The sequence below is a fragment of the Chrysemys picta genome, chromosome 16, assembly GCF_011386835.1.
Source record: "Chrysemys picta bellii isolate R12L10 chromosome 16, ASM1138683v2, whole genome shotgun sequence".
In the NCBI taxonomy this organism is placed as follows: Eukaryota; Metazoa; Chordata; order Testudines; family Emydidae; genus Chrysemys; species Chrysemys picta.
Window position 1 is genome coordinate 24,732,826 of NC_088806.1, and position 26,932 is coordinate 24,759,757.

The following is a 26,932-nucleotide window of genomic DNA, read 5'->3' on the forward strand; positions in this document are numbered from 1 at the left end:
GATAGGAGGCAGGGCTCAACACATGTATGTCTCCTGTTCCTAAAACTTAGGATTTGGGTTTCAGGGAGCAATCAGCAGGAGCAAGGAGGGGATATTCCAATCCCCCCCCACTCCACCAGTATATTGTCTTCTCTCCTCTTCCTCTGAGGCATCCAGGTCATCGAGGGGGAGGGCCAGGGCTGTGAGGTAGCACCAAGCATTCTCAGCTGCTGGGCTGGCTAGTTCTTGCTCAGTCTAACTGATTGCTACATGTGGGGGCAGGAAGAAACTTTCCTCCAGGTCAAATTGTCAGTGACCTGGGGGGCAGTTTCACTTTCTGCAGGATGTGAGCGGGTCACTGTCCAGAATTATCAGGGTATATCTCACTTCCACACTTCCCTGCCCATGTGGGGACCTTGGCACAGGTGCACCTCAGTTTCTCCTATTCTCAACCTGTGGCTCATAGTGGCCTAGTTTCCTGTGGGCTGCAATTCTTGGCCTGGTTCCATTCTCATGGGAACACATAGCCATAGAGGTAAAGACCAGAAGAGACCACCAGCTCATCTGGTCTGGCCTGCTGTAGATCATAGGCCACCTGTACTTTAACCAAACCACTGAAATTAGACCTTCAGCTGTTTGCTATAAACATGCATGGCCACATGGGACCTTGCTTTGGTATCTGCAATGATCTAGTGTAGACATAGATCCTCACAGTAAGTTAAGACTTAATGGGCACAACAAGGATCTCTTCCCCTACAGGAGAGGCAGCATGCCCCCTTCCAAACTCTCCTCTCACCTTCCATCCCCTCTGTAAGACACCCACTTCCATCCCAGCTGCATTCCCTTTACAACCCCTTCCCTTACTGCTGTTTCCCTCACCTCCATTTTAGGCATCCATGCCCCTTCCAGCCCCCATCTCCCCAAACAGCAGATCCCACTCTGTTCATCATAGGGGCAACACTTCTCTAGAGGGCAGGGAGCTTTTCCTGCAACAGCAGGAAAACAGTGAGGTGGGACCTGATCCTCTGTTTCAATCAGCTATCAGGAACCCTGCCCCTGATGTCCAGACTACACTCTTCCCAACACTCCTGTCTCCTAACCCTCAAACCATGCCCATACAGCCCTTTTGACAAGGGTTAGAACTAAATACATTGAAAACACTGGAGGAGCATCTCATTGGCAACATTTCTTGTGACTTAAACTTAAACCAGTTCCTAGGTGGCTCTGTGGCTGTCCACTCCACAGGCCTCTCCAGCACTGCTAGTGTCACAGCTGTCTCCACCTTTCAGCAACACATCCCTTGCTAGCTGTAGACCATGTGCAATGTGCTAGAGGCTCCCAGGTGGAGCAGCTGTGTTGCCATAGAACTCCCTCCCACCTGCTTGGGAACAGAGGAACTTGCTCATCTCCTGGCCAGGTCCAACCCACTTCCCCCCTCTTCTGGAGGGAGGCAAGGATTATTTCCCCCCCTTCCCCAAAATAACAAACCACATGCAAGATAGGACCAGGCTAGAATTGCAGTGGTCATTTGAGTATCACTAGAACAAGTTAGCAGTTAACCCCAGCAGTAGTACATTGTCCACAACGCATCCTGGCCCCCAACCAAAAGGAGCATAATGCCTGTTTGTCCAGTACTGCACTCTCCCCTACTAGCCCCTTAGTCCCAGGGTAACAATACCTGCCTGTGGCAGATGCTTGGCTTCAGGGCAAGCTGGTGCTAGTGTCCCTTGAATTGCTGCTTGTCTGGGCTCTTGGCGGTGTGTGCCGGCCAGGCCTGTTAGGAGAGCTGCTGTGCTGCTGGTCTTGGGCCTGGTATTGGGCAGACACCCTGTCATAAACATACAGCTAAGGGTAGCCTAAAATCCCTCTACTAGTAAAGGGTTAAGAAGCTCAGATAACCTGGTTGGCACCTGACCAATAAGGGGAGAAGATGCTTTCAAATCTGTGGGGGAAGGTTTTTGCTTTGTGCTGTGTGGTCTTGTGGGAGACCAAGACCGAGCAACTAATCCAGCTCCTACTGAATGATGCATCTAAAAAGTAGAGAAATAGCAAGGAAATGCATTAGAGTATCTTAGTTTTAGCTTGTGAATTTTCCCTGTACTTAGATGAAGGTTTATCCCTGTGTTTTTGTAACTTTAAAGCTTTGCCTACAGGGAATCCTGTTTTGAATCCAACTGCCCTGTAAAATCACCTTCCATCCTGATTTTAGAGGTGCTTTTATTTTTTCTTATAAGATTCTGTTTAAGAATCTGATTGGGTTTTTAGTGTCCTGAAAACCCAAGGGTCTGGTCTGTGCTCACCTGGGTTACCTATTTGGTTGGTGTATTAGTCTCAAGCCTCCCCAGGAAAGGCTTGGAGGCAAATATTTTGGAGGGGAATATTTTGGGGGAACAAGAACTGTGGTCCTTTTCCTGAATCTTTGTCTACTCACGTGGTGGTGGTGGTGGCAGCAGTACTCTAAGGACAAGGAAGGATTTGTGACTTGGGGAAGTTTTTAACCAAAGCTGCTAAAATAAGCTGTGTGGGTCTTTCATGCAGGTCCCCACATCTATACCTTAGAGTGGGGCAGGAACCCTGATACACCCTCTACCTGCTGTTGCCCAGGCTCCCTCCCCTTTGCCCAGCTAGGTCACTTTAACCACCACCAGGCCAAATTCAGACCCTTTCCCCTTCCTGTTCCCCCCATCCCTGCCACAATAACCTCCTGCCCTCAGGCTTATTGTGACTGTTCCTCTCCTTCCCTCCCCCCAGGATCTAGCTAGGACCCATGCACTCAGCCCTCCCTTGGGATATTCCCCTGAGACACAGGTGGTGGCTGGCTCAGGCTTATTCCCTCCCTGAGCCTTGATTTTTTTTTTTTTTTTTTTTGTGCCTCTCTGCTTGTGGCTCTCCTTTGCCTTCCCAGAACGGTTTGTCAGGCCCTGCTGCAGCCATACAGGCCCTAACAGCCAGTCAGGCTGGGGCTGAAGCCAAGCATGCTCTGCTGGTCCCTTTTTAATACCCTCTTAACTACCTGATTAGTCAAGAAGCAACCAGATGAGCTCAGGGCTGGACTCCTTCCCCATTCCATGGAGTGGCATTCCCCTCCTGTGGTGGATGGGTCACTACCAGTATCTCAAAGCAATCGGCTGTGCACAGATCCTGCTCGACTACGCCACTGTGACGGGGTGGATCACAGAAACCCCCTTGGGAGCTGCCACCTAATGTGTAAAGACTACAGCAGGCAGCAGCAGGAGGTCAGGACTAAGTAATCCTGCAGTCCTGTCTGGGCTGTGGGGATAGGGTTCTCTGCTCCTAGGGTGTAGCACAAGTCTCTTCCAAGACACAAACAGCCACCCATCCCTCCCCCCTTTTGTTAAGCTCAGGGGAACAAAACAGGGAGGGCACTGGGGTTCTTGCTGTTAAAGATTCCACTCTGTTTACACTAGATGAGTGGACTGGACAGGTCAGCTAATACAAAATCAGTTTGCATTCCCATAGGGAAGGTCCACTGACCCTGCTCCAAGCTGCCCATGGGAGCATTTTGGACTATCTGTAGGAGTGGTGTTAGCAAAGAAACACATTGCAGCTAGGTTGCCAGGCTCACATCTCTTTGGAGAGGAGGGAGTTAAATGCTTCTGCACTTTCCCCATAGCAGTGTGGCTTAAGGTTAAAAGGAGCTGAAGTCCAGGCCATCACCCACTTGGGAATGAAAGGAGGGAGGGTATTGAGCTTGTCTACACATGCAGTTATTCAGGAACAGCTATTGCACTTGGAATCTACACCCTACCTTAATCCAAATCAACTTTTAAATGTAGACAAGCCCTAAGGCTGTGTCTATGCTGAGCTAGTACACATTAGACAGAGGCATTGTTACCACTGTCACTTGAGTATAATGGCTTAGTGCATTATCTAAGGGATGTGTATACTCTAATATGCACAGTGCAAGTAGCTGCATCAGCCAAATACTTCAGGAACGAGGGTTGTTTTCTTTCCTTGCTTTTGTCAGTACAAAGCAGGTTTGGTCCTTTTTATTATGCTGCTGTTTTATGCATCAGCCAGACTTCAGCATGCAAAATTAAACCATCATTGCTAGAAAAGAGCCATATTAGTCAGAGCCCAGCAACAGCTGGCTCCCTATGCGATTGCAGAAGAGGAATTCACATGCAGTGAAAGAAAGATCGCTAAATATTACATGACAATTCCATCCTGTTATGTGCCTTTCCACACTTCACTGAGATAGCTTATCCTCCCAGATTTGTCAACATGTTGGGAAAATAGGTTCTGGCGTATAATACAAGTTGCCTGTGTTTCCCTAGGTGACATGGTATTGCACAGAGGCAGATAGAGGCGCTACTCCATGATCTCCCTTGAATGATTTAGGTGTTTGTGTTTCCTAAAAGCAATTTGGCTTGGGAGTGCTACTCTGGAAATTTTCTTCCTTCAAGGCACTTATCTTTCCCTCCGTGACGCTGCTGCAGTAAAAACATATTGAGCCAGATCTTGACACCTCTCTCCCCCCCCATCTCCCCGTTCTGCTTGCTTTGCACAACTCTGGCAGCGTTAAGCAGGCAGAATGCTGGCTTAAGTAACTCCCTGCTTTAGGATCATAGACAGAACACTGCTGCAATCCTCAGGTAGCAGAAGGGCCCTATAGAGGGCTGATAATAGCCAGTGCAATTTAGAGCAGCCTTGAGGTTTCTCTACATTGTGCCAAGTCATGAACTGGGGGAGGACTTGAAGGGGGTGTAACACCACTTTTCCCTCTCACCTCCACTGAATACAACTTAGCTGCTGCCTTCCCTGCAATCTTAAAGCATTGGCAATCCCCATTTTGCCACTGGAGGCAACTGAGGCACAGAGAGATTAAGTGGACTAAGGTCACACATTGAACACAAACCTGCTTTCACCACTAGACCAGGCTTCCTCCTTCGGAGCATAAGGTAGCCAGTGCCAGAACCTTAGGAGAGTTACTGAGAATGGAGTTGATTTCAGCCTTCTTCACAGCTGGTGGGTATCTCATTTAAAACAAGATGCAAGGAAGGAAAGCCTATTCACGCATGTTAAGAGATGCAAAAGGGCCCTCAGCGACTTCTGAGCTTTACAGAGAACAGAACATTTACGAAAGCACATGAGGGGGATAGATTCCAAGGCCAGCACCGACCAGTGTGATCATCTAGTCTGACTTGTGCATCACCCAGGCCAGAGACCCTCATCCAGCGATTCCTGCATTAAGCCCAGTAGTGGAATTAGTGCACATCTTTCAGAAAGACAGCGAGAGTCTTAATTTAAAGATGACAAGTGATGGAAAATGTACCATATTCCTTGGCAATCTGTTCTAATGGTTAATTACCTTTTGTGTTAAAATCATGCATCTTATTTCCAGCTTGATGTTCAGCCCTATCTTCGTCTATGAAGTTCATGTGACCGTCGGGCCCCAGCTTTAAATACGAATGAGCATTCAGTGCACCCAGGAAATGAGAATATTTGAACACAATGTTTATTTAAGAATAAAACACGTTTAAATTACTTGGCTGATTGATATAATAAAAAAAGGGTGCGGGGGGGGGGGGCTTCGCTGAGATGCGAACAAGAAAAAAATCCAATGGTTAAAAGCTGTTTTTTGGGTACAGAGCGATTGTCATTTGCAGACAGCAGGCGGATACCGTCAGAGGAAAGAAACAGCAGCTTGGGCTAAAAAATTTAAGATTTCCGAGTGTATCAAACCTTTCAATCATCTCAGCACTAAATTGCATCAGAGGCAATTCACTCCTCTCAGTAGGCACGTTGCTACAATGGAATTTAATGGCTGTTTTGCAATTGAGAGAACGACCGGGTACAAGCTGAGCAGTATTGTTATGGGTGCTTGACTCTGATCAATTACAGTTGTTATTGATACTGTGTCAGAGACAGACAGGCTGTTTGCTAGTAAGTAAAAATTAAAAAAACCACATGGTTAGGAGCAGAAAATGTTCCTGCTGTGACCAACTTATGATCTAAAGACAGGACTGAAGAGAATGAACAGGCAGCACTGGAGTTATGCGGGATCATTAACACACTTAGAACCAGAGGAGCAACGTGGGTCTCAAATGGAGTTGCAAGAGGGGCCGAGAAGGAGTTTGAAGGTAAGAAGTCTGATGTCTAGGGGACACGTGGGAGCTACTGAAGCAAATGAAAGCGGTGACCTTTTCGGGTACCCCCCGGCCCTGCAGTCACACTAGTGGTGTTCTAAACCATTTCCTCGCCTCCCGCCATTCTCAGCACTCCTCCCAAAAGCAGTGGGTTTTGGGGGAGATCAAAACGCCTTGTGGACTAGTTAAACCCTCTTAGTGTGTCTGTTTCCACAGTGGCACCAAACTGGTTTAGACCAATCTGCTTTTTAGCCTGCTCCAACCGGTTCTTGCACCCCCATTGAAATATAGCTGTGGGGTGCAAAGTGCCCTAAGGGCTAAACTGGTTCTTACACCAGTAAATTTCTCTAGCACAGGCAAATCTAGAGGGAGCAGTCAGGAGAGAAACTTAGCTGGAGCTTAGGGCCTGATCCAAAGCCCACTGAAGTCAAGGGAAACACTGCACAGCAAGAGAGAATACTATGAGCAGAGAGGCCAGGGAGCGTTGGGTGTCGAAGAGGTGCCAGAAGTGAATATGAGAAGAAGGCAGTATAGAGACTTAAGAAAAGGGGAAGATCTTGGTTAAGTGTTTCTCCTGTGGCTCCATACCTGAAATTTTTGGCTGCTGTTACCTCCCATTGTATTAAAGTAGCTCATAACGTCATTTAAATTGGTGTACCAGGCAACCGACTTCAGCGTTGTGATAGTTAAAAGCATTTGTTGTTGTTTGTGGTACAGGTTGTGAGTTAGGGGCACATGCTTTTATCCTACAGGGATTCAGAGTAAGTAAATTACAGTACTTTAAATAGACGCCTTGAATTGATTACGAGGTTGGGTCTGATTTATAGATAAAAGGCCATAGTGACAGCTGGGTTACGATGAGAAGAATGAGCCAGGCTTGAGGTCCAACGGATGAGCTGGAAGCTAGAGAGAAAGACAGAACAGTTCCAAATAAGCAAAGGCAGTATCATTTAGAGATCAAAACGTGAGAGTCTCAAAAAGACGAACTTCTACACTGTGACGGCATGAGTCTGCCGATCGGGGTGTGAGTCATAGTAATAGTATCACCTTGCAATTTACTAGCATCCTTCGTCCAAGGATCTCCTGGTGCTACACAAGCCCCCTAATGATGAAGGTAATGTTGTTGTTGTAAATGGGGAAAGCAATGCACAGAAGGATGAAAGCCCTGCGTTTTCAGAAGTGCCCGCTCAAGTGAATTTGAGATTCCAAGAAGTTGATTTTCAGAGGTTCTGAGCACCAGCAGCTCCCACTGACCTCAACAAGATGTGTGTGCTCAGCACCTCGGAGACATGCTAAAATCAGGTCCCAAGGTATCTCCCAGTTGGGTACCCATAAATGGAAGCACCCCAATCTAGCTGATGTTTGAGGAGGAATGGCTTTCCCAGGAATCAGCGTCGAATCCAGGAGCTGTGACTTCCCAATCCCCCTCTCCCTGCTCGCGCTGCTAGATGACAATGCTCCCTCCCTCTTTAATTCCTTTAATATTCAGTGCTTCTGAAACACACGTATTTCACTGGGCTCCAAAGTCCATTTCTTTTTACAGCAGTTCCCTTCAGTCCCATTCCTCACCACTCTCTCTCTCAATTTTGCTGGTGGTTAATGGTAGAGAGGGGCCTAAACCCTGGATCTGGATCTAGTTTTTAGCTTTGTGTCTTGGGGACAGGACTATTTTTCTATTGTCTTTCCATACAGATTTAAAGGGGGGTTTGCAAGGAAGAATCCCTTTTCCCATCTGCATCACGCTGCTCGTCTGTTCCATCTACCCAGGCCCATTCCCAGCCTCCCTAAGGCAGCCCTTCAGATAGTCACCTCTGCAGCTCTTGCCATCTTCCTGCAACGTCCCAGTAACACAGCTGCACAGGGGCCCGTCGACCCTGCTCGTGCAGATCTGCTCGCAGCCTCCATTATCCTCGCACCAGTCTAACCCTGGAACAGGAGAGATCGGGGGCTCAGGAGAGAGCAGCACGCAGTTATATGGAAAAGAGCATTACAAAGCTTAATAGCTAGAAATGACCCCAAAAGCATTTCCTTGATTAAAGCATCCGCCCCTGTTGCATTTACATCCAGCTCTAGGGTGCCATTCAGCCTGCCACTGAAGGGTAGGGGGGCTTTGATTCAGACCCACCCACGCCAATTCTTTGGACAGCCCTGCACTTAATTTAGGACCAGAGAGCCTGCTCCCACTTAAGCCCATGGCAAAATCACCAACCCCAAGTGCACTGATCAGTGCAATCTTGGTTGGCCATGGGCTGGGTAAAGACCCGTCTATCAATTCTTCCTCCAGATCAGCACACAGGGGTGTGGGTTGGGCAGAAGGAGGAAAGATGAACTTCCTGCTGGGCAGGATGGTGGGGAAATGGAGAGAAGAAGTCGAGGAAGAGGAGTAGGAGGAGAAGGAAGGTGTGGTAGAAAGGGTAGTTAGGATGAAAAGGAAAACTGAGGAGGAAGCCATTCCCTAGAAGAGTTGTTCTCAACCTTTTTTCGTTTGCTGACCCCTTTGGAAATCTTAGTCTGCGGACCCCAAGGGGCTGTGGACCACACAGGTTAAGAACCACTGCCCTAGAAATCACCGCAGTGGGTGCTCAGCATTTCTAATAATGAGACTCCCTCTCTAGTTGGGCACCCAAGGACTGAGATGCCTAGAGCTGGTGGATGCTTTTGAGAAGTTGGGTCCAGGGTAAGAGATGCCTTAGACATACATAGGATAAAGAGAAGGGGAAGGATGGATGGGCAGACACACAGCGTGGGGTTTTGGGGGAGAAAGTGGCTCCACGAGGGACTCTCTCTCCCCTAGGAAGCGATGCACAGAACTAAAAAGAGTTGCTAGCTCAGAAGAACCCGAAAGTGAAACTGACCATGCACCCAAAAGTGAAACTGACCAGCTGAGTTTTAGTGCCCTGCTACATAAAATGTACATGTAAAAATAGTAAAAACAAATGGTGAAAACTGAACCATTAAAATGGGATGCTTCCTACTGTAATAAATTCAGATGGGGTTATTAACACAAGGGAAGGACCTGTTTCTTTTGAGCTTGTCCATTTAATAATCAAAGGTTCAGAATAGTTTATACAGGAGGGAATATTTTCCTCCGCATTCTTAGCCGCGCACACTTACGCTTTCTCCGGATGGGCCCTACCGAGATGATCTGCTCCTTGGGCTCTTTGGTATACTCAGCCGCCATCCTGGAATTCTGGGGGCAGTTCTGAACAAACGAAAACGCAAGGGGCGATTACTGCAAGGCTTTGTGGTTACGGTGCGCTAGTCTCTGATCTCAAACCCTAGATTTGGCCCTGTTCCCATTGAGAGCTATTGCACAGCTCCCACTGAGGCTTCAGCAGTGTTGGATTAGCATCATTAAAGGAAAATTCTGGCCCTTCTCTGATACAATGGACCTGAACTTTTTCTGCGGGGTGGGATTCCATGTAGCCTAATTGCACGGGGGCAAACCACGTGCCAGGCTCTGGGAGGACGGGGGAGTGAGGAGAGGAATGTTATGTTGATCTATTGGATTCCTTTGGAGCAATGCCCAGCAGTAGCCCCCAGGAAACTGTTCTCCTGCCACACAGTGGCCTTGGGGAAATGATTCCAGCATGGACCACCACCGCGGCCCACAGAGCACGCTAAGGCCACGCACACGTACTATTTTGCAGGAGTATTGTTCCGAGTCACAGAGGGAGACGGCGCAGTGGAGATGAACCTCGTCGTAATCCCCGATGAACTTGAAGACGGTGACGTGGAAGCGACAGGTCAGGGATACCCCGTTCTCCTCAATCCCAATGGTGTTATCCTTAATATTTTGGCATCTAGGAGGAAAATACAGAGTCTCAGCTGGGTCCAGGAACAGTTGCGAACTTCTAAAAAATTCTACATATCCCCAATGCTTGTGGGTTATGTCTACAGGGAAACTAAATGATCCTTTTCTCTAGATGTTCCTTGAATTTTGTGGGAGGGGAGCTTGAACTCCCCCTTATGAGCCCTCTCAACTCTGGAGTGTTCAGAATCCGAGCCCCAATTTGGCAGCTCGAGGCCACGCCTTATTAAAAAAAAAATTTCCCCTTTACAGTTCGCTGCAGTGATGTAAGTAAACTGAGGTAATGCCAAGCTATTCTGATTGCTAATAAACTTTGAATTTCTACAGCTCCTGCCATCCAAGGATCCCAGAGCCTTTCCACCAGTAATTAATTACGCCCCGCGACATTCCGGAAGCGCTGCGGGGTTACCCGACTTGCCCTCGTCATACAAGGATTCAGGGGTGGAAGCAGATGTACAGTGTGTTCTGTTCCCAACTTTGCCACTATCCTGATGGCATAGAAGTGCCCACTGGCTCTGCATGCCCAATCTGCAACATTTGGGGCTCGATTTTCAGAGGGGTAGAACTCACAGGCTCCCGTAAGTTCAATAGCAGCCGGGTGAGCTCAAAACTATCTGAAAATCAGGCCCTCCTGGATGTCTTGTGTTGGGCATCCAAATTAGTGGACACTCTTAAACATTTAATCCCTTCTCTTCTGTGCACCAATTTCTGCATCTGCCATATGAGGGTAATGCCGCCTTGCCAAACACCTAATCACTCCTGGATGAAAAGTGCTATCTAAGTGCAAAGCTTTAGTTATCAACTCCAAATGCGGGTGGTCACATATTAAAACTGTTAGAATTTCTCCCAATAATAATCCACAAATGGGCCAACATTTAACCGGGTATACTGATATCTGCAAACATCTGCCTGCCTAGGGGATAGCATGGAGCCCAAGTTCTCCATCACTAGAGGAAGTCCTAGATGTCCAACTGCAGCCTTCTTCTAGGTTCTTAAACTGTGCTCTTCAGCATGACACTTGAGCACCTCTGGCCTTTCCCTTAGGATGCTAGGAATAGCCACAGAGGTACAAATCAATGGTCTTTCTCTTTTGGTATTGAACAGCAGACTTTAGTGTATGCATCAGAGGAAGAAAAAACCCTCCTGTAATGTTCATAGGTTCAGATCATCTGGTGCTTTACACCAACCAATGATTTTTAGATCCCCAAAGAAAAGCAAAACAGAGAGAAAAATCTTGCCAGATGTCACTGACCCTCCTTCAATGATGAAGTATCTGAGTTTGTCATTGCTGTCCCGAGAAGGGGTTGCATAACATTTGTTCAGCGTTAGAATCAGGTGGGTGGAATCTGCCCCGACAACGAAGACCCCGACATAAAGCACGTCCCGGGTGGTTAGAACCACTTCACCCTGCCGGTAGGGGTGCTTGTAGGATGAATTTTTGTACAATGCCATCTTGGTTGTGAAACTGCCTTCTTGTGTTGGGACTGTCAGGTTAATCACACTAAAGGAGAGAAATAAAGCTCATGAGAAAGCAACAGAAAGTTCGTCCTGTACAACGGGGGAGGGGAATGGATAGGGTCTAAGGGACAGGGACCAGGAGTTGGAGCTTTTCATATCTAGGTTGATAGTTTGAATACTGCAAAACTGAAAGTTACCATCCAATGGACGTTTGGTGGCTGATGTGACCCCAGTTTGATTTTTCTCAATCCCACAACTGCCTCCATAATTATCATCGACTGGCAGCTTATAACAGAGGCCAAAGGCTGAATGGGCCATGCAGATTCCCTAAAAGTGTCCCCTATGGATCAAGGCTGAGACACGTTGGTGGGGCAGCATGAGCGAAGCTAGCCCTCCACGGCCCATACTGTCCTTGTACTGTGGATTCATAATTTAAAGACCATTATGATCATCTAGTTTGACCTCCTTCATAACAGAAGCAAAGGAATTTCACCCAGTAATTCCTGAATCATGCCCATATCTTATGGTTGAGCTAGAGTACATTTTTTACAAAAAAAACCCCACAAAAATCCTTCCATTCTTGATTTAAAGACATTAAGTGATGAAGAATCCACCACATCCCTTGTAGGGTGTTGTAGTTAGTTACCCTCACTGTTAAAATTTCTAGTCTGAATTAAGCTAGCTTCCTTTCCAGGTTAAATAGAGGAGACTTTAGCCTCCAGGCTCTCAGACCAGCATTAAATTCACACACACAAACAGGAAAATCTAAAGCACACACAGGCCGGCCTTACCTAAGCATTGGCCTCACTACCGAATCCAGAGAAATTTTGATATCAAGCTCATACGCGCACGAGAATTCCACATTGATGGTTCGGTCCCGGGTGATTATGTTTCCAGTGTTGTTTGCACTTTCAATCCACACAGTGTTTTTGTACATGATATGAGTGCCGTTGGACTGTGCAGGAGAAAAAGAAAGAAATATTATTCTTTTTAGGGGTTAACACAGCCATCACGATTTCAGTTCACAGCTCTGAAAGCAGCACATTAAAGTCATTACGTAAACAATAATTTCCAAACAGATTGTGAACTGTTTGGGGGCAAGGATGGCTTTTTGTTTTATATTTGTGCAGCACCTGGCACAGTGGGGCCTTGATCCCTGACTGGAGCTTTTGGACATTGCAGTAATAGATTATAAATAACAATAATAAATTAGCTTGCATCTATCTGCTAGACTAAAAAAAGACTCTAAATGTGTGCAGAGGTACATATGTTACATTTATAACAGCACCATTCAGCATAAAAGATCCCAACGCAACATATACACACTACACGCACCACTGAAATGCAACGACCTCTGGGGCAGAAAATCTATTTAACAGCCCTCACGAATACCACGTCCCAGGGAAATATCCAGGGAAATTTTAAGTAGGCAAAATTTAAGCACCCAGTCTGGAATTTGGACAGTACACAAGCGCTAACATCTTATACCTTCTGCCATGCACACAAATGTGTTTGGAGCTGCCTATTAGAACACAAAGACAGAAAGAAAGAACCCACGCTGTGAAGAGTGTGTATGTGATCATCCCCTAATGTAATTTAACGAAGCACTGAAGCATTCAGCCATCGTGACATTTGAGCTCAAATAATAAACTTGACACCAAAATGAATGCATGTTTCTCTCTCTCCTTTCTTTGCTGTTTGGTTCTGTTCCAAGGCATGTGTTTCCACATATCACCCCAGCAGCATCTACGTGGTAACCATGCACCATTAAACATGAGCCGCCTCCCCCACTCCTCTCTCACCTGCACAATGTTTCCGCAGTTCCCCTTGGTGTTGTTGATCTGGAAGGAGATGAAGTCTTCTCCTTCAATGCCGGGGCAGTGGCGGTCATTCACGCGCACGCCTTCTCTCTCAAAGCCCAGCTGGAAGAGCTTGCACTTGGAGATGGACACTTCCATCTGGGCCGCTTTGCAGGTCACCTCTGCATCGATGATGTCATGCGTGTCTAGGAGCAACGTAGGCGGTTTTAAAGGACGCTAACAATTGAGAGTCGGCATTGAGCTGGCCAATCAGGAGGGGATGTTCTGGGCACATCAGCATTAGAGATTACAGAACTGCCGGTTATTGTAGCATCAGGAAAGCTGGAACCAGTGAGGGATGTGTAGAATAGGGATGGATCTGAACCAGAACACCAGATCTGACAGTCCCACCTACTGCACTGACTTTGGGAAAGTCAGATCCAGATCTGGATCTAAACTCGTGACTCTGGCCCCCCCCACTACAGAAAGGATGTGGAGAAATTGGAGAGAGTTCAGCGGAGGGCAACGAAGATGATTAGGGGTCTGGGGCACATGAGGAGAGGCTGAGGGAACTGGGATTGTTTAGTCTGCAGAAGAGAAGAGTGAAGGGGGATTTGATAGCAACCTTCAACTATCTGAGGGGGGTTTCAAAGAGGATGGAGCTCGGCTGTTCTCAGTGATGGCAGATGACAGATCAAGGAGCAATGGTCTCAAGTTGCAGTGGAGGAGGTCTAGGTTGGATATTAGGAAAAACTATTGCACTGGTGAAGCACTGGAATGGGTTCCCTAGGGAGCAGGGCCGGCTCCAGGCACCAGCCCACCAAGCTTGTGCTTGGGGCGGCACCTGGAGGGGGGCGGCGCGGCATGGTGCTCCGGCTCCGGCCGCCGGGGAGAGCGGAGCCGCAGTGGGCTCGCCGCCCTCCCCCGGCGCTCTGGCCGCCGGGGAGAGCGGAGCCCCAGCCGGGCTCTCTGCCCTCCTCCCGGGGCTCTGGCTGCCAGCGGAGCCGCGGCGGGCTCGCCGCCCTCCCCCCTGCACTCCGGCCGGTCGGGGAGAGCGGCCCGCGGCCGGGCTCGGCGCCCTCCCCTGCCGCGCTAGGCAGGGGAGGGGGGCGGCCGGAGGCTTTTTTGCCTGCGGCGGCAAAAAAGCCAGAGCCAGCCCTGCTAGGGAGGTGGTGGAATCTCCATCCTTAGACGTTTTTAAGGCCCGGCTTGACAAAGCCCTGGCTGGGATGATTTAGTTGGAGTTGGTCCTGCTTTGAGCAGGGGGTTGGACTAGATGACCTCCTGAGGTCTCTTCCAACCTTAATCTTCTATGATTCTATAATGTACTAAACTGGCCCCTACAATTCAGGTCCATCCCTAGCATAAACTGAACAATGAAATGAACCACAGTACCCACAGCTGTTAGATGAGATGAGATAGAAGCGGTTAATTGTTCAGAAGGGTGAACTCCCTTTTATAGGCTCAATTTGCACCCACCGTTGAGTTGCAGGTGCAAGGTGGATTAGCCAGAAATTCAAGTGCTCAGATTTGCACCTGCAGTTCATTTTGTGGCTGCAGATTGCACCCACTGACAGGGAGGCTGGCATTCAGTCCTGGCCTGAAGCACTTGCAGCGGCCGTGTGAGCCGCTGTCTTGAAAGTGGCCAGCCAGGATTACGCAGTGGGCTCTCCCATCCATACTGCATCAATGAATCACTCCAAAGACAAGCCTCGGAATTCAGAGGTAGATAGTATCTCACTTACAGATAGTGGGTGGGGAGTTGGGCGACTAGACAGCGAGTGTGAAAAATCGGGATGGGAGGGGGAGTTAATAAGTGCCTATGTAAGACAAAGCCTCGAATATCGGGACTGTCCCTATAAAATCGGGACGTCTGGTCATCCTAGGTGGGAGGCCTGTCACAAAGGCAAGAGTGACAGAGCCGAAGGGGATGTCTTAGTGGTCTAAGCACCAGTTTACTGGCAATGTAGCCATAGGATAGTTTAGATTCTATTCTCTGGAGCCAGAGGTTGAAATCCTGGCAGCACTGACTCGGCCCTTCATCTCCCCAAGGGAGTTAGACTGACTCCCATGATGCTTCTAGGCCTCAAAATCTGAGCTGTGGTGTGGATGTTAATGATCACAGGAGAGGTTTTCTAACAGTATTGGGGCTTTTGGTGGGATGTTCTTGACCTAAAGTCCTCTCCCTGGACACTATACAATGAGCTGATCAGCTACCACCTTCCACCCAGAGGTGGCTGCATTTCACCGGTGCACGTGGAACTGCCTCCCCCTTGGCCAACGTATCAGGGTGGCTGATACGGGATAAAAGCTGGTACATAAATGTCAGTTGTTGTTACGATTCGTATTGTGATAGCTCTTAGGAGCCCTACTCATGGACCAGGAGCACGCTACACTCGGCACTGGACAGACATAACAAAACCACCACCCCAAAGAGTTCACTATCTAAGTATCCTTACCCTTGTTATACAAATGAGGAAACTTCGGCACAGAACAGGGAAAGGACTTGCCCAAAGTCACGCGCTGAGTCTGAAGACTAGAAGTCCTGACTCCCCGGGCACCGGCTATAACCACCAGACCATACTCTCCTAATCTCCAAGCCTTTTCTGGAGTCTTATTATTTATTTTGTTAACTGAATGTTATTTGTGCTGCCTTCAGAGTTCCATTATTTGTGCAAAATAGAGCAAGGCAGATTAACTGTAACTTCATTAAGATGGATATGTTTGGTGCTTAGGAGTGTGCATTTGCATATATTACCAGCTCTGGTGGTGCGAAGCTGCTGTGACTGCACCCCATATGCCGCCTCTTACGCATGCTACATGGGTATGAGTCCCTACCGACGTGCCTATGTGCTGGCTACTCTTCTGCATCGTTGCGCCAGCCGGTCTGATGATGACACTCTGAGAAAAGTCGCTAAGGTTTCCTAAAAGTTCTTGGCGTCTCGATCTTGTCCTGCAGCTTAAGCTGTCTTGATGCTTCTTTGCTCTTGGAGTTGTGACAACAAAACGGGTCTGAGACTTCGGGACATCTGGGTTCTTTTCTCGACTCTGCCGAAGATTTACTGGGTGACCTTGAAAATGTCACTTAACTACTCTGTGCCTCAGTTTCCCCATCTCTAACATGGGGGGTAGCATTTCCCTACCTCCCAGGGTGGGGAATTAATTCAATGTCTGGAGAGTGCTTTCAGATCCTCAGATGGAAGGACTAAGGGATGGGCAAAGTGACTTCATTTGGAAGAGCTTTGGATAATGCTTTTGTAAAGGTTATTTGCATGGGAGATTGATAGGACATGCGGGAGGTCAGACTAGATGATCATAATGGTCCCTTCTGACCTTAAAGTCTATGAGCTCAAACCCTCTGTGCTGGCCTAGGCGGTTTTTGGGAAGTGGTGATTTTCTCTAGGGATGTATCTATGAGCAGATCCGGGGGGGCATTAGCCACCCCTTGACACATCTGTTTCTGTGTCTCATCCCTCAGGGGAGGCTGGTTTGTACGGAGGGCTGGGGTTCTTTTCTCACCTAATCCCTTTCCTATATTAGCCAGTTTTAAGTTTGTATTTGTCGTGTTCTCACCTACCTTAGACAGAGCACGTTTTGCACAGTCTGTGCCATTAATGTCACTCGAGCTGGGGAGGGGAATGCACGCGCAGTACAGAAGAAGGGTCAAAAGAAGCTTGCAAAATCCAGTGCCTCTGAACCCTGTTAATGGGACGGCTGCTCCCCATTCCCCATAACTGCAAGGTGAAGAACAAAGCTGAGCAGGTTTTCGTTGCCAGTGAACTTAGACGACAAGCAATTTATATCCATTGATTGAGGAGGAGAGGCCTGGGCAAAATTGATTTTTGATTTTTAAAAATGTATGCGCGTTTGTATGGAAATTAAGTGAGGCCCTGGGGCTCCCAGAAAGTTGAAAACAAGGCTGACTGAAATAGCAGAAAATATGCCATTGGAAACGCTCCTTCATTGGCCCTCGATGGAAAGACAAGCTGAATTAATAGTAGTTTGCAATATCTAGGACTGAATCCTCATGTGGTGTAGATCTGCATAGTGTCACCAAAATCAAAAGAATTATGCCAGTTTACATCTACTGAGAATTTGCCCCTGTACTTCCTTGATTGCATGGAAGTCTGCTCCAGGCAGGAGTCATCTTTCAGCATAGACAGGCTGTGTGATTTGTCTATGGCTACTAGTGAATTTCTGGGTTTGGTACATGGTATGTTATCCCACACACTAACGTGTTGTGTCTATGTAGTATTGTCTGGTTTTGTATTGTCCGGTCTTGCAACTTTGACAAGTCGTAAAATTGCATCATTCCATAATTTTATTGGAAATTGCATGAAGCATGCAATATTTGGAAACATGTATGAGCTGTAAAGTCATTTACCTTTTTGTACTTTTCATTGTCAATCAATACAAATCACAAAAAAAAAAAATCTCAATTTTTACCAATGAGACCAGATTTTAGATGCGATCTGACATGTTGGGAGTTACAAATCAACCCAACACCACCTTGCTCTTCTACAGCACATTCCATTTGAAGATCTCATAACGCTTTCCAAACATTAGTGACTTTAGGCTCACAACACCCACGTGAAGCAGGTATCACTAGCCCTATTTTACAGATTGGGAAACTGAAGCATAGGGAAGTGACTCGCCCAGGGTCACAATGCAAGTCAGTGGCAGGGACATGAATAGAACCAAAGAGCATTGACAAGCAAGTAGCCTTGACAACCAAGTCCTGGTACTTTAACCACAAACACCTTTCCTCCCTAGTGTACTGTAGCTCCACTGGATTTGAGGTTGGAACTTTGTGTGGGTCTGAGTGGGAAGTGGTTGCTGAAGGAGTTGGCTTATCTGTGTCCCATATAAATAAGTAAGGCCGATTTTTAACTTAGTTAAAAACACCAGAGCCAATGGTGCAATTAGCTTCCTGAAACACGGAGTGGATGCCTGTGGGGTCACTCACTGTTTCCATAGGGTGGAGGTTCGATACAACCGCACAACTCCCCTCCGTTGTCAAGCTCACAGCTTCTGTTGGGACAGTCGGCCCCCACACAGGGATCTTCAACCACTCCTGCTAAAAAGGAAAAGGCAGACGAAGACAACAACTTTATTTTCAGACCAATACCCAGACAATTCTTTATTACCCCACTAAACCCCTGCAGTGTTGGTAACTCCAGCAATTTTATCTCATGCTATTTGATGGGTTTTTTAAAGCTCCAGCTCCTGGAGTCATGTGAATATATGAGAATATCAGCTTTCCCTTTTAAAAAAAAGTAAGTTTCTAGCCCTCCTGGTTGCAGAGAAAAGCTTGAAAGCATGAAATGATTTTGACCTAAAGGCTCAGGAACTAGAAGGCTAAGGTACTCCCGTATTATTTTTAAATGAATGTATATATTTTTTTAAAATCTCATGATTATTAAGCCAATCTCATGGTTTCTTGGGGCTGGAATTGTGATTTTATGAGTACTTGACGTTAACAATACTGTCCTCAAAGTCCTTACTCAGTCGAGGACTGGACTGGCATCAGACTCCCACTGAGAAAGTTCCCACAGCATGGACCAATATTAATAAACAATTTATTCAGCCTGCGTTTCTGAGTACTTTACAAACAAAGCATCAACCCAGACTGTTTGGATCATTCACCACCTACCCATAAAACACCAGCGGGAGAACATCTCCAATGTCCTTAGCCCTAGGTTAGGCAAATGCTTGCCACAGCCAGTATGCTTTGGAGGTGAGCATGATCCAGTTGGGGTGGACTACTAGGGGGAGCATGTTGCTTAATTGAGGAGCCTCCAGAGACAGTGTCTTGTCTGTAGAGCTGGTTAGAGAATGAAATTCCCCCAGCCCCGAAAATTTCCACTTTTCAGCAAAAACTTGAAAACCAAAATATGTGTATTCCAAAATGTTACCTATGTGCCTCATGGGAGTTGTAGTTCAGGAACCTCATGCTCCCTTTCTCCTTTATAGGCCAGGCTCCCTGGTCAGACTACATCTCCCATGATGCACCATGGTCTCCCACTTATGTTGGTGAAAGGTTGCATCACAGGAGTCCTTATCATGGTGCATCATGGGAGATGTGGTCTAGCTGGGGAGCCCAGCCCACAGAGGAGAAAGGGGACATGAAGAAACCAAGCTACTGCTCCCATGAGGCCACCGCAGCAGGATATCTGAATAAAAAGATTTTGGTTTTCAGGTGTTCGGTTTTTCAATGAAACATCAAAATTCTCCACAGAAAGCATGCACGCTTTGTGAAAAATATCAAGTTTGTCCAAAACTCAGTTTTCTGTGGGGGAAAAAAAAAAACAGTTTTGATGAAATTTTTTTGACCAACAATACTTGTCTCCACACCTCAATCGAGGGTGAGCTACCACAGAAGTGCCTCCGCTGACTCAGCAGCCACGACAGCACGTGGGGATGGAGGTCGCCGCTCAGGTAGCCGAGTTCCAAACGATCTAGGGGACCTATCGCTAATTGCTCTGGCTCCCATCTCTCTGCATTAGTCTCGCGCTGACTGAGCCTGCAGTCCGGGCGGATACAGAGGATGGTGCTCCTAAGTGATAGGCGGTACAGGCCAGGGAACAGAACGGGGTTAGAAGAGCTCTCTTACAGCAATTTTCCTTCTCTATCCACTCGGTGCTGAGGATCCCGAAGGAGCGGCAGGCCTCCCCGTAGGCGGCGAGAGAGCCGCAGAGCTGGAACTTCTTGTGGTTGTAGCAGCCATCGAGGAAGCACGACTCGTAGAAGGGCAGTGGATCTAGCAGCCCATAGCAGGGCTGGAAGAAGCCTTTCATGTCCGTTAGCTTGAGGCAGTGGCCGTCGCTCTGCAGCGTCTGGATTTGCACGTTGTCGCAGGCGGCGGCGTACTGGGAGTACTGGAGCTCGTTACAGCTGGGAGCGAGGGATTAAACGAAGGACATCAGCCTGGAATCGTGTGAAACCACCAGTCCCTAAATCCTCTCCTGAGGTGAAGCCACAGACAAATAGACCGCTCGGGTCACCTTGTTCTTTCCTCATTATTACCCCACTGTCCCCTCCCATGTATTTCCTAGTTCTTTTCCCCTCTCATTACGAGACGCTCATGAATCCAGGGTGAAATTCAGCCCTGTGCAGAAGTCCAGTACAAGGGCTATGAGCCACTTAAATCCCATGTCCGCCAGAGATCCAAGTGGGCCATAGTTCTTGGGCTGGCCCTTTTGAAGATTAGATTCCTCCCTAATCTTTGGTAAGCATCTCTTCACATCTGAGGCCAGGTTTTTAAAGGGCCAGCCTCTCTTTCCGTGTGCACGATTTGCACCTTCAGTGCTTGCATCCATAATTCCTGGTGGGTGGGATTTGCAAATGTGCTTAAGCGATCTAGGAACCCAAGCACCATTGACTGACTTAGGTACTTTTCCCATCTTGCCCTCTTCGGCTAGGAGTTTCAAAGGAATCTAAGGGTACCCAAATCCTATTAAACTTTAGCAGCATTTGAGTGCCTAACTCCCTTAGGCTATTTAGAAAATCCCAGGCTTAATTCCTCCTGCTTCCACAGCTAACTCTCTGACTTGCACCTACAATCAGGTACGTAGCTATCACCATCTAAATGGTAGACTCTATGCCTGCCATGAACCATATGGGCAAGTACCACGGGCAGAACTTTGGCAGGTGCAGATTAGTTGGGCAGAGGGAACCTTTGAAAATCTGGCCTGCTCCTGGCACACCTAAAACTCCCGCTAACTTCTGTAGAAGTTTTGCTTGTGTAACCCATGCCCTCTGTCCCCCCTCTAACATTATCAGGGAGACCGAGAGGTCGATGAGCCTGTTCAGCCATGGCTAACAGAGCAGGGTCTTTTAGCTCAAGTAGTTGCAGCACATGCTCTGAGAAGTAGAGATCTCAGGTTCAATCCGCACCGCTAATCACCCACTCCAGAGGGGCAGCAAAGTAAGTGGTGGCCTGCACAGGGATTTGAGCTAGGGAGATCTCTGCAGTTTAGGACAAGCTTCCCCAGCCAGGGGGAGCGTATAACCCACACCTACTCAGTGCAGTGTTCTGGGCCAGGTATAGAGGTTGATGTGCTGACTAGAGTGCACCACTAGGAGTGCAGGATAGGGCCCAGGACATATGTTCAAAGCGGTCTTCCAAGTAGGTAAGGGCCAATAAGTCTTAGCTCTATTTACACCAAGGCTCCTTTCCCCCATTTTGGCAGTGTAACGGAGACCTAAAGTGGGCGTATATGTAATTTACCCCCATGTTAAGGCCCCTTTGCACAACCAGAGTAGTGTGATATGGCCTTAGTGTAAATGATCCTATAGGGTTTAGGAATTGTCTTTTTGTCATATATTTGTACAGCACCTTGCACAATGGGGTCTGGTGCTATGGCAAGGCAAATGAACACCACTAATGAGGGTGAAACCAGCAGGGTTCTCTATAAATTACAAACCAAGAGAAATGAAGAGCAAATGATCTCATTTCTGTAGGTGATTTGAGCCCTCCTATGGGATTCTATAGGGAGATAGAGTTCGCTATTAAATTCCACGGCAGAGTTCACACCACTCCAGATTATTGTTCCCTATTAAATACTACAGCGCTTTTCCTCCAGGGCTTGTTTCCCTGCAGCAAGCTGTGGATGGGTTCCCGATACACAACATGGGCTCCCACTGGTGTCAAGGGCCGAACACTCACTGACTCCAAGAGGAACCTCGGGCGCGGCTACACACGAGGCCCCAGGCTCACCTCTTCTGCATGCCATTGGTTTTCCAGCTCTGGGCCAGCACCACGCTGCTGACGACCGGCTTCCCCCTCAGGGTGACGTAATCATCGGTCCGGTCCCCGTTGAAGTTGCCGCACAGGCCACACACTTTGTTCTGCAGCCGCTCGCTGATGCTGATTTTGATGATGTTGAAGCCGTTGTAGAGGATCTGGATATCCGGGCTTGTGTCGATCACCAGGAAGCCCTCCATGCTGTAGATTTTGGTCGCCAGCCCGGTGACGAAGGGGATGGTCACCTGGGTGCCGTTCACCTACTCAAGGGGAGGAGATAACGCTGAAACCACTCACCTCTCAACACTTCGCACCAAGGGACAGACTGAACCTGATAGACACAGGTCCCCGCAGCGGGCAGCATGGGGAACATCCCTTCATGCTGCCCCTCTCCCTCCCTGCCAGCAGCCAGCTCCATAATGGAGGCGGGGCAAGGCCAGGATCCTGCCTACTCCCTGTCCCTTTTGGATTCTTCTAGCATTCTAGGAGGGAGAAGTGCCTGGGATTTGCATTAGATTGTGCCAGCCCGTCACATGGGGAATCATAGAATATTAGGGTTGGACGGGACCTCAGGAGGTCATCTAGTCCAAGCCCCTGCTCAAAGCAGGACCAACACCCACTAAGCAGGACCAATACCCACTCAGCTCAGCTCGACGGAGATGGTCAGCTCTTTGAGACAGGGACCTGTTCGGCACCTAGCCCACAGTGGGATCCTCGGCCCGCGGGGCTCCCACAGTTCAAATAATCAGTAACCATAGCCAAACTCCGTGTTCAAACCCATCACTCGCGACAGCTTCACAGGAGGCAGATCCAGCGAGGAAGCGCTGCAAAAACCTTCCCCTTTGATTTACCTCCCTTCTGCCCTAAGGAGAACAACATTCCCAGCCACCGCCTTCCCCTCCCCCAAGCAGAGCTTCCTAGAACCTAAAAAGGGAGATGAGCCAGAGGCACCATGAACTTCCCTAGAGCCTTTGCTGTTGCCAGCTGGTTACCCGGTGCTCAGATACTATGGTGATGGGCTGAGTACAACACCCTAACAGAGACAGTGTAGCCAGGGGGTGACGGGGATGTTCCTAATGCGGGGAGGGGGTGGCAATTGGCTTTTCCACTTTGGAGAATCCCAACCCAGCCCTGCCAGATACTTTCCCTCCTCCCTGTGCCAGTGAGCTGTAGCCCAGCCCTGGGGAGTGGCTAGGCCCCTAAGAGTTTCAGGGCAGAGCAGAGGAAACCCACGACTGGCGCTTTACCTTGATGGTGTTCCGGTCGCTGATGAGAATCTGCTCCTCGTTGATGTAGAAATACACCGGGGAGATGATGGTGAGGTTGGGCGATGACCACTTGTCGAAGTTGATGATCAGCTGGAAGGAGAAGTCGGGGAGCTTCTGGCAGATGGTGGAGAGGACGAAGGCGCAGTTGGCCGGGAAGTGGAGGAAGGCACCGTCGAAGGTGCGGAAGACCCCGCCGCCCGCCGCCAGGCAGTAGGAGTTCTTGGTGCTGAAGCAGCCGCGGACGCCGTTGCGGAGGGCGCACTCCTCGTCTGACTTGCACTGCCGCGGGTCGCACTGGATGAGGTTGCGGCGGAAGCAACGGCAGCGCCGGGTGCAGTCACTGTTCCAGAACAGCTGCTTGGGCTGAAGAATGAAGCGAGGGGAAAAGCCATTTTACTGGGGGGGGGGAAATAAATCTACTGTGCTCAATCGTAAGGCTCAGCTCGGGAGCCCATCACCAGAGCCTCTGGGCTCATGTAAAATTGTAGACTCTCTCAGCACAGTTGCCCACCCACTGTCCTGACCAAACTTTGTGGAAGGAGATAGGCCTGATTCGCAGTAGTGTTATGGTAATGCCTAGAGGGTCCAGCTGCCATCAGGGCCCCATTATAGAATCATAGACCCATAGGGTTAGAAGGGACTGCCAGGGTCATCTAATCTAACCCCCTGCCAAGATGCAGGATTGTGCTAGGTGCTGTACATATACACAGTAAGGGACAACGCCCTGAAGAGCTGACAGTCTAAACAGGTAGGACTTACAAAGGGTGGGAGGAAGAAAGGATTATTATCCCCACTTTGCACCTGGGCAGCTGAGGCCCGGAGAGATAAATGACTTGCCCATGGTCACCCGGGGAGTCTGTAGCAGAGCTGAGATGTGGCCACAGATTGCACTGTAGGTCAACAATGCAACTGTCAGACCCAGAGCGGTTGAATTCTGGCTGGAGGAGCTCTCTGCTGCCATCGCCTCTGGAGGTTTAAGTGGCAGCATGTCAATTTGGACAGCTCAGGCTCAGCTAATCTGAACTGTGGGATAGAACTGGCAACACTTCAACCAGTAGAGGGCAGTGGTAGCACGTACATGCTAGCAGTAATGTGGTAATCTCAGATCAGATCATTGATCTATCCAGTCCAATATCCCACCCCGAGATGTGGCCAATACCTGAGCCTTCAGAGCAAGGTGAAAAAACAACAACCCTATAATGCCAATAGCACAGTACTGTACACAGGGCCAAGAGTCTTTGCAGAGCCCTAGGAGGTTCAGTTTATGCCCTAAAGCCTGAAATTTAATTAGCCCTTTGCAGAAGCACAAAACAGTGATTAATCATCATAAAATCAGCCAGCCCTTTGAAAAAGCCCAGCTGCAGAATTGGACGCTCTGCAGCAACATTCAATAGACAAAAGGGTGACCAACAGATAAAAAGAATCCAACTGCACTGAAACCTTTGGAAGCTGCAAAAGTGAGGAAATTTGAAGTTGCCGTTTCCACAGCAACCTTCCCCTCTTTCACTCAAGCTCGCAGGGCTATAAATATCCCGTTGACCAACTTTTCGTACTGTTCCAGCAGAACACAAATTGACTTCAGCCCCTGTATCAGATTCATAGAACAATTGGACGTACGGGCTTGCTTTGCTTCTGATATGAATGTAGGCACCGCAGTTTTCGAAGGAGAAAAACAGCCCCCCCGCGGGAGTACGGATGAAGACAACTAGTAAACAAGCCAGCCTGTTCGAGAAGCATCCTGCCTTGGGATTATGTTAGCACAACAGACGTGCCGTGTTTTTTGCTTTAACGAGAGACACGTTAAATCTACTCTAGAGACAGATTTTCAAAGGGTGGATTTCCTCCCAGGAGCCCACAATTTTCACCCACACGCACGTACTTTTGGGCATGATCATTTGTATATGTGGACTGTTGCCTTGGGCTAAATTCCATCACCCATGCATGCAGAGGATGGAATCTATTGCAGATAAGCTTGCAAAAAGTGCATGCACAATTGACTGATAGTAAGCATTTCGAAAGGTAAGAATTGAGACAGAATTGTGACACTTTTGAAAAGCCAGGACTGAAGAGTCCCGTTTTCAAATGTGGGCTCTGTAACTACACTCTAGTCTACAGCAGATAATGTCGACTGGTACAGTTATAGTGCGAATCCCCCTCGTGGAGGTAGTGGAGTTTCTGCAGGCACCAACGTGCGTTACCAGTTTAGCGGTGTCTACACTACGGTTTTTGCTGGTATAAAAATTTCAGGGGGCAGGGGGAATCATGCCCCTAACCAACAATACTATGCTGTTAGAAGTTTCTAGACCTGGCCTTGAACAGTTGAGTCTGCCCCAGCTCTAGACACGCAGATCAGCTCATCTGACACCCCTGAGCCAGTCGATCCCTGATCATCAAACTCAGTAAGTTAGGGGCAGTGAGGAATAGAACTGAGGAGTCCTGACTCCTGGTCCCCCTTCCCTCAGCTCATTGAACATTTCTTCTCTATACTACTAAATAAGTCCCTAACTAGGTGGGTGAGGTAATATCTTTTATTGGACCATCTTCTCTTGGTGTGAGAGAGAGAAGCTTTCAAGCTTACACGGTGTTAGCTTGAAAGCTTCTCTCTCTCATCAACAGAAGGTGGTCCAATAAAAGATATTAACTCAGCCATCTTGTCTCTCTCATATCCTGGGACTGACACGGCTACAACAACACTGCATACAAATAACAACATACACATCTAGCTTACTGATCTGACATTTTCAATGGGGGGAAAAAAATTACTCTGGGGCTAACGTCCACCCATCTCAAATGTCCCTCATTTTAGTCCCCAAGTTATGCATGTTCCACGTAAATGGGGGCCCCTCAAAACTCTTACTTTTGAAAATTATTTCCAGCAGAAATGCCGAATCGTGGAAATGAGGTGATAGACAGAGTTATTGACATTAACGGAAGGAATCCCACAGCATTTGAGCTCTCCGAGTACTGTGTATCTCTCATCTGAGGGCTTTCTGTGCCCAGTATTTGGGTCGGAGCATTTTGAGAGATGCTAACCAACTTCTGTGCCCAATTTAAGCCTAAAATAATAACAACAACAACGAGTTATAAGCTACTGAAAAGCAGTGTGGATTAGTAGCAGGACAGGAGCTGAACCCTGCCTATGCCACAAAGGTTCTGCTAGGCATGGCAGCATTAATTTTCAAGAGCATTAATACCACCACTTCATTATTGTTATTTGTATTACTGTAGTGTCTAGAAGGCCCAGTCAAGAATCACGACTCCTTTGTGCTAGGCGCTGCACAAACACAGAAGAAAAAAGTTTTTTTTTTGCATCTACAATGAGAACACCAAAGGTTTTCGGTCAATGAACTGTTTCATCCTGCTATCGAACGACAGTAAAGCCTCGACTATTGGCACGAGAGCCTTCTCTGCAGTTCCAGCAATCTAGAACAGCCTTCTCCGATCTCTCCACTTCAGCTTTCGCATTCCACATCTCTTGCCTCCCTCTTGATTCTTCTCTTTCCTCTGCTCTTTATGGTTTTAACCCAGTAAAATCCATTATGAGATTCGGGGAGCCTGATTCCCTCCTCTCACTTACACCTGGGTGAATTAGGAGTAAATCCACTGAAGCCAGTGGCGTTGTATGGGTGTACAGAAGGGAGAAGTCAGCCCCACTGATTCATGCAAATGCTGCTAGGCGAATTTAAGTTTCATTGTGTTGTATTTTTACTGCGAGCTAGACTAAGTTTCAGTCTCATTATTAAGAATTTGTTGTTCCATTA

The 26,932-nt window shown here is 48.1% G+C and overlaps 2 protein-coding genes across 40 annotated transcripts in view; one reads left to right on the forward strand and one right to left on the reverse strand.

The window, feature by feature from the left end:
- Positions 1-13,025, forward strand: part of LOC101953740 (uncharacterized) — a 57,341-nt gene extending 44,316 nt beyond the window's left edge. For 18 of the 38 annotated variants that reach the window (XM_065568982.1, XM_065569003.1, XM_065568980.1 and 15 more), the window contains one exon: positions 5,961-6,179. In XM_065568982.1, the coding sequence (XP_065425054.1) occupies positions 5,961-6,179 (219 nt within the window). The other 20 variants (XM_065569008.1, XM_065569005.1, XM_065568994.1 and 17 more) reach the window with 4 other exon arrangements.
- The window catches only part of LOC101953457 (tubulin-specific chaperone cofactor E-like protein), a 104,735-nt gene continuing 83,244 nt past the window's right edge, over positions 5,442-26,932 (reverse strand). For both annotated transcript variants that reach the window (XM_042851900.2, XM_065568975.1), the window contains 11 exons: positions 23,151-23,534; positions 21,877-22,163; positions 19,771-20,051; positions 18,124-18,234; positions 13,161-13,363; positions 12,150-12,313; positions 11,153-11,401; positions 9,730-9,892; positions 9,204-9,291; positions 7,899-8,015; positions 5,442-6,992 (listed from right to left, as the gene is read on the reverse strand). In XM_042851900.2, the coding sequence (XP_042707834.2) occupies positions 6,892-6,992; positions 7,899-8,015; positions 9,204-9,291; positions 9,730-9,892; positions 11,153-11,401; positions 12,150-12,313; positions 13,161-13,363; positions 18,124-18,234; positions 19,771-20,051; positions 21,877-22,163; positions 23,151-23,534 (2,148 nt within the window). In that variant the 3' untranslated portion in view covers positions 5,442-6,891. The remainder of the gene's footprint in view (positions 6,993-7,898; positions 8,016-9,203; positions 9,292-9,729; positions 9,893-11,152; positions 11,402-12,149; positions 12,314-13,160; positions 13,364-18,123; positions 18,235-19,770; positions 20,052-21,876; positions 22,164-23,150; positions 23,535-26,932) is intronic.